This window comes from Branchiostoma belcheri, unplaced genomic scaffold, assembly GCF_001625305.1.
Source record: "Branchiostoma belcheri isolate BF01 breed outbred unplaced genomic scaffold, Haploidv18h27 scaffold5, whole genome shotgun sequence".
NCBI classification, from domain to species: domain Eukaryota; kingdom Metazoa; phylum Chordata; class Leptocardii; order Amphioxiformes; family Branchiostomatidae; genus Branchiostoma; species Branchiostoma belcheri.
Genome location: NW_017804131.1, coordinates 7,415,433 through 7,423,280, shown reverse-complemented (window position 1 = coordinate 7,423,280; position 7,848 = coordinate 7,415,433). Strand labels below are relative to the sequence as shown.

The following is a 7,848-nucleotide window of genomic DNA, read 5'->3' as shown; positions in this document are numbered from 1 at the left end:
ACCCGGGGGTAGGGGGTGCGAAGGTTTGGGGATAGTACGTTTATACCCGGGGAAGGGGGGTGTGTAGGTTTGGGGATAGTACGTTTATACCCGGGGAAGGGGGGCATCTACAAAGGGTCTATCACATTCCGAACCGGGATTTCTATCAATGGATTCAAATTAAAATTCTCAGTTGGTGACCACAGCGCTGAAGAAACACCCCTGCTGGAGACAAAATGGTATGCTCCATCTTCTTTTGGTTATTTCATAGTCCACTACGCAAAGTGCGAAACGGTTTGTTCCAGCACCGTGCGTAAAGGCTTAAATAGCCGTAAATACTCCCATGTGTCGTGTGCATGTACATATGGCCACAGCAAGTAATTTTTATGGATGACATCAGCGCGCATTAATTATAATTTTCGCCTGATTTTGGAAAAAAAAGTTTGGAAATTTTATTGCCCTCTGACAGTGGTCAACATGCCGAAAATGGGCAAATATGTCTGTTGCCATGCCGAAAGGTGGATTGCAGATAACTATGAAGACAGGAGACAAGAAAAGGCTCTGATTTAATGTTTTGTTTTCTACTTTGATGCAGTGATATGTGATGTTGGCTGTGTATATGTGATGTTCTCACTGAATCAAAACCATTTGTACAATTATTGAGTCAAAATTTGAGAATGTAGGAACCTTGTTTTTTCGGCCCGTCTTGTTTTTTTCGCCCGCTCGCATTAGATTTGGAGTCTGCGGAGGATGTCATCCATAAAATTCACTTGCTGTGGCCTCATGCATGTACATCACGTAATTTGCGCCCCCTGGCGTCGTTAGCGCGTCAGCGCATCCGCTGAGCATGCGTGGTTCATTGCCACATTGTTGTGCGCAGATATCAGAGGCGTAACAGGGGAGCCGAGCGGCAAGGTCTAGCCAGAGCTTTGTGATTGTTGATGATTCACCTTTCAAAATGTGAGTTATATCCAAATCTGTTTGCTATAGTGTGTGTTGGACATTATGTACATTTAACCTCCTTTATGACTAAGCGATTTTAAAACAATTTAGCTGGCACGTATTTAGAACGTTGCGTAGCACAAAAATAACGATTTCTCATGTTGTATTCCTTTGACTGGACTGTGCGTCGAGGGCTCCTAAACTTGTTCGTTGTTCCTTCAATGCATGCCTTCGTAACTTTGAATGTACGCGCCAAGTTTCCGCAAAATTGCTTCAGTATCATGCCCGTAGCCAGGGGGGGTTCGGGGGGTTCGGAAGAACCCCCCCACAAGGCTCAAAGGTCCACTTTTTGGTCCACTTTTTATGTAAAGGTCCACTTTTTGGTCCACATTTTATGTAAAGGTCCACTTTTTGGTCCACATTTTATGTAGAAAAACTGCTCCCTTTGTCATTGAATAAAAATCTATCTCTGATTTTTTCTTGGAAATCCTCTTGAAAATGCACGAAATGCCATTTTAGAAGGTTCATTTTTCAAAATTTTCCGGGGGAGCATGCCCCCGGACCCCCCTAGGAACCTCGCGCCTTCGGCGCTCGCCTCGCGCCTACGGCGCTCGAGGTCCCCTCAAGCAGTGGGAAGAACCCCCCCATTCAAAATCCTGGCTACGGGCATGAGTATTATATGTGTTTTGAGTCTCTCGTAATATTCTCCAACAATTCTCATGCGTTGTGTTGTTCAATTAAAGCTAAGGTACTGAATTTATGGAGAGGTTGATGTGTAATCTCCAAGCAGATCCCTTTCGGTGGCAAAAAACAGTATCAAATTGGCCAGGCAGTATCCATTAGCCAGAGAAGGTCGCCGGCCACCGACGGGTGGGGGTACCGACAAAAAAAAAGGCCATATATAAAAATGTGGGGTCGTGTGGCGCAACGGCAGCGTTCGCGACTCGGAACCAAGAGGTCCCGGGTTCGAGTCCTGACAGGCCACCGATCTTGTGCTCTTGGGAAAGGCACTTTACACGACTTTCCCTACTAGACTCAAGTGAAAATGAGTATTTTCTGTCCAGTATTTGTTTCTATGTGTGGGGCACAACACCAGCAACAGCTGCCTCTGTTCTGCGTGTATTGTTCTGTTGCAATTTCAATAAATCAAATCAAATCAAATCAAATCAAAAAGCTAACGATCATTCCCCCACAACCTCTGCTTGGACAGTAGTTTATGTGCGGTAGTGGGGGTGACATACGGATGATTTGGCGGCTGTTACGGCTCGGTTGCTCCATTTCAACAAGGCGGCTTTTCTTTCGCCAAACAAAGCTGCAGCCAGCTCGTGACCGATCGTCTAAGGGGTCACCGCTTCTATTAAACACCAGAAACACACTCCGCATCTCAATACTAGTACATCGACAAATGCACGGATACAGACACAGTAAACATATATACAGGTCTATCAGAAATTACCGCTGGATTTTTTAAAGGCATCCAGTGCAGTAAATACGGCTTGGAAACCCGAGTTTTCAGAGCCAATATTCTAGTCATTTATCTGCATACTAAGTTGAAATCACACTATCCCAATATTGACCCTCATGGAGAAAAAATTCCCAAAATTCCTACGGAAAATGGTTACCGTAAGGGCCCTTGGCTGATTTTTAGGGTACCACCCAGAAAATAAAGGACTCATCTTGGGGTTTGTTTCTGCAGTTTTAAATGCCCAAAGTATTAAATGCTGTCTCAAATGTGCCAATGTAAAGCAGTATGTGTCAATATCACAAAGATTGCCTTATTGTCTTCGTCAGAAGGACTATGAAATTGTCTCGCCGGAGTGTGGGGAACTGCGGATTTTGCGATATAACTCTGGAAGGCATGATTCGACGTCCATGATTTTTGGCAGGCAGATTACCGCTGTTAAGGCCGAAGTCAAGTACAAGTTTTGGCTTCGTGGGGGGTCCGTGCGTCACGTTAGTGCACCTTTTGTGTTTGTGGCTTGTTAGCAAGATAACTCAAGTATTTGTAAAATGTTGATTATAATTCTTGGTGTGGTGCTTACTATTCTCAGGACCAAGGTTAAGTTCGTTACTGAGCTTCGTGGGGGGTTTCGTTGTGACTACAGGGGGCATTTTGTTAATTTTTCTTGTGAGCAGGATAACTTTTGTATGTGTGGATGGAAGTTAATGAAATTTGATAGGCATATTACTGTCGTGGTCTCCAAGATTGAGTTCAAAGATGAGAGTCGTGGAGGTCGTTATGTCCCCGTAATAGGACCTTTTGTGTTTAGAAATCCCCCACCTACATCTGCTTGGAGACAGCCGACAGCTGGATATAGCGGGGAACCCCATAATGGGATGGGATCAAATGACGTTACATTGAGGGATTGTACTATAACTTCAGCAGGGGGAGGATAGGTTGGACATATGTCAGGTTATTGTCTACGGCCACACCAAGTAGTTGCTATGGATGACGTCCACTGGAGACCTTAAATATAATTTCCTTAAATTTAAGGCAAGCGCGCAATAAAAACACGAAGGGCCGAAAAACGAGATGCCTAGATTTGGAATATACTAACTGTAGAAGTACAAATGTTAGGACACAAAGAACACAAGAAACAAGTCTTCTATTTGTCATAAAGACAAATTAACAAAACAGCAGTAGTCACCCTGTTCTGATTCTTTCCTTTATAACATCTTCTCTTATCATATTTTGCGGCGCTGTCGTGACACTTTCAACACAGTAAGAATTTCTTGAACGTTTTTTTTCCAGTAACAGTCCAAACTCAAATAACGTAGGGGGGGGGGGCTAACACGGGTGACGACGCATCTGTATAATCTGCGGCAAACCGTTTCAGGGTGTTCTGTACCATAAAAATAGTACAGAGATTCTTTTGTTCTTTAGACCAAATTGATTATTAAAAAGATTGAAGAATACGCATGTTAATTTCTCTAGAACGACGTACCTCTGACGAAGACATGAGATCTCCGACCTCTAGTTCAGAATAGTTCCAGTTTTGCTGCCCTGAAATCGCATTGGATGCAAGATGTGTAATACTCATGTAAGGATTGGTTGTACAGATTGACAGCGAGTATGACCGTACTTCGATGTTTAATCGCGTGCAAGCGGAACAAATTGTGCGGCACCAACTCTGCTGTGCACATTCAATTAAAGCTTCTCTAAATGTCAGAGGGAAGGATTTCAACTTTACTCAAACGCGGCCGACAATTTGAACACTTAACTTGCAAGGTTACGGGTTCGAGTCCTGACATGCCACCGATCTTGTGCCCTTGAGAAAGGCATTTTACACGACTTTCCTCGCTTAGTTCAGGTGTAAATGAGTATTGTCCTGTCATGTATTTGTCCCCTGTGTTGGTGGCGGCATTAATATAAGTTGAAGAAACTTGAGTGTGCCGTCACCACGTCTGGTGATTACATGTTGGAATAAAGAAAAAAAAATTGCAAGGTCTTAGTCTTGGACGCATGACAGAAGAATTTTCCCAGGGTGATGAAGTGACATTTTAGAATATATTCTCTTTTATTTGCTGCCTATTGAGGTGAACCCTGTCGGAAGGAATTTACCCTTGTAGACGGTAACATCTGACTTCGCGCAGAGTTCTAACGATGGCTTGGGCCCCGGTGCTTTAGAAAAAAAAGGTCAACCTCCGCATACTAAGTGCGCGAATTGAAAGGGAATCGGAATGCTGTGAAAGATCGGATCGTTCCACAACTTATGCCGGGTCTATCCAGGCGAGGGGAGATTGTTAGGAGAGAATGGTGACATTGACAGCTGAGAGCTTCCTGTAAAGGCGCACTGAGCACATGGTTGAGCAATATACCGTACATTTGCAACACTCCGTGTATCCCACACCGTTCTCAACTCTTTGATCTTATTCAAATCCTACGTGTAGGATTCACTGAAGTGAAAATGTGTATTATCTGCTATATGACTGAATCACTCAGTCTTCCTCAGCTATCTGACCCCAATGCTGTGGACACGTGATTTTTCCCACGTGTGACGTCAGCAAAGGGTCAAGGGTTGTCTGAAGTCGATTTGGCCCCCCGTCACGGTTGAGCGAAGGTTGAAGTGCCCTGATGTATATGGCCTCTTTTATGCCTCTCTTGAAGTAATCCTTTTCAGCCTGAAAAGTTTAAAGCGTCTTAACTGTTTATATTAAGGTTAGTGCTTTGTGGTACTAGGGCCATATTGGAACTTTTATTTTAAAATACAACATTCTGTGAAAAGCATAAGAGGGACACGTAGAGTATGAAAATGCTCAGATTTATATAATTTGTTGTGAAGATCTGTAGAAATATTTTTTTTATATTTCTCATATAGACGACGTATATGTTTTTCATATAGCCGACGTATATTTTTCATATAGCCGACGTATATTTTTCATGTAGCCAACGTATGCTTTTCATATAGCCGACGTATATGTTTCATATAGCCAACGTATATTTTTCATACAGCCGACGTATATTTTTCATATAGCCGACGTATATTTTTCATACAGCCGACGTATATTTTTCATATAGCCGACGTATATTTTTCATACAGCCGACGTATATTTTTCATATAGCCGACACATATTTTTCATATAACCGGCGTATATTTTTCATATAGCCGACGTATATTTTTTATATAGCCGACGTATATTTTTCATACAGCCGACGTATATTTTTCATATAGCCGACGTATATTTTTTATATAGCCGACGTATATTTTTTGTATAGCCGACGTATATTTTTCATACAGCCGACGTATATTTTTCATATAGCCGACACATATTTTTCATAAAGCCGACGTCTGTTTTTCATATAGCCGACGTATATTTTTCATATAGTCGACGTATACTTTTCATATAGCCGACGTATATGTTTCATATAGCCGATGTATATGTGTTATATAGCAGACGTATATTTTCCATATAGCCGACGTATATTTTCCAAATAGCCGACGTATATTTTTCATATAACCGACGTATATTTTTCATACAGCCGACGTATATCTTTCATATAGCCGACGTATATTTTTCATATAGCCGACGTATATTTTTTATATAGCCGACGTATATCTTTTTTATAGCCGACGTATATGTTTCATATAGTCGACGTATATTTTTTTATATAGCCGACGTATATTTTTCATATAGCCGACGTATATTTTTCATATCATAAAGCCATCGACTACAATATTGATAAGAAAGAATTTTTTGCAGCAATGATGTTGTTGTGTGCGGTGCTGACGTCACTAGTTGCCATGGCGACGGGCGCAGCTGTGCTGAACAAGGAGGGCAGCACGGTGAAGAAGCTGGTGCTGTTCCCGGAGAAACACGCCTGGTGCGAGACCCAGCCCATCAAACAGGTGTGTACTGCGGTGCGAGACCATAATCGTCTGACCCAAATACGGTCCAAGCGTTTGAACTTCATGTAGACATGCAAATTTGCATTAGTTACGTCATAATCACATAGCAACTTCCAGGTTTGACCATCCAATATGGAGGCAAAATGACGTAATGGTCACGTGAGTGCAAACACCTACAATCACCTCAAAATTGTACATAGCTGAATTTGTTTTTCCGACGTTGTACGAAGGTTGTGGTAAGTTCATTTGACTTTATGTACTTCTGAGTTGCATTTATGTTCTTTTGACAATTTGAGTCGACTAATTTGTGCACTTTTGACTCTTTTAAGAGTCAAAAGTACTTAAAAGTACCGATTATGTTATGTACAACGTTGTTTCAAGTTCTTTAATAATTCCATTTGATGTTTACAGTCTGACCTTTTGATTCGGACTTGGATTTTATGTTTCTATGATTTCTGTACCTATGCTTATGTTCATGCTTATGTTCATCTGCCTTATAAGCCTATATGTACTATGTGGGATGGGCGACAAAAGTCACAAGACACGTAAATAAATATCCATGAATTCTTTCATTCGTATCACTCCCAGGTGGTTGGAGAGCCAGGCTGTAACTCCGTGGAAGTCAACAACAACGTGTGCCTGGGGCAGTGCATCAGCTACCGCGTGCCCAAAACCTACCCGGCAGAGCCCTCTACCGAGGAGCTCAAGTACTGCGACGTCTGTAAACCGTCCAACAGCACTTGGCAGAAGGTGAGTAAACTAGTAGTATTATTGTTTTTTCGTGAAACTTTAAACTTCAACTAGAAAGGCCGACATTTGCTTTGGAGCAAATACAGCAATGGCTTCACCACATTTTACGACATGGCAGGGAAAGAATGAGAAACACAAGGGAAAACAATGCTTTACATTGATATAGTATGAAGTAACATACAACTAAGACTACAACAGTTGGATAGCTATTCCCTACATTATTGGTTAGGATTTTTAATTCCATAATGCAAACTGTTGATTTTCAAGAAAAAAAGAAGTGTTCATGCCCCGCATTCCAATGCTGGAGCAGGAAAGCTTGAAATACCTACCAAAACACTTGAATACAGACATACTGTCAGTATGGAATGGATCTGAGCAGGTATTAATTAAGTTAAGCCTGTTAAATTCCAACAGCCAATCAGCAAGGAGAATAGAGGAAAGCTGCATGCCTATTGGTTGATGCCCTGCATTCCATTGTGATGACTCATGCCCAAATGTGGTAACACTGCACACTAACTCAGTAATACATTTGCTATAACACAGCCAAAAAACTCAAATAAAACCATTCTAAAAGCCTGTATCACAAAAATTTAAAAAACGCCTAGGGGTATTTGCCCACTGTATCTCCATACCAAATTTCAGGACCTTAGGCCCTAAAATGAAGAAGCTGAATCCATTTAAAAAATGGCAGGAGAAGGAGAAGGAGAAGGAGGAGAAGAAACATCAGAAAAAGCAATATGGGTTCACCACCACTTCGTGGTGTGGTGAACCCATAATAAAACACCACCCGTGCGTGCGAGTACGAGCGACGCGCGTGCCCGTACGTACC

At 41.9% G+C, this 7,848-nt stretch overlaps 1 protein-coding gene across 1 annotated transcript in view; it reads left to right on the top strand.

Annotated features, from left to right (window-relative positions):
* LOC109479731 (neuroblastoma suppressor of tumorigenicity 1-like) overlaps positions 1-7,848 on the top strand; it is a 14,931-nt gene that overhangs the window by 5,607 nt on the left and 1,476 nt on the right. The window contains exons 2-3 of the mRNA XM_019781720.1: positions 6,124-6,269; positions 6,858-7,019. Coding sequence (XP_019637279.1) covers positions 6,126-6,269; positions 6,858-7,019 — 306 coding nt within the window. The 5' untranslated portion in view covers positions 6,124-6,125. The remainder of the gene's footprint in view (positions 1-6,123; positions 6,270-6,857; positions 7,020-7,848) is intronic.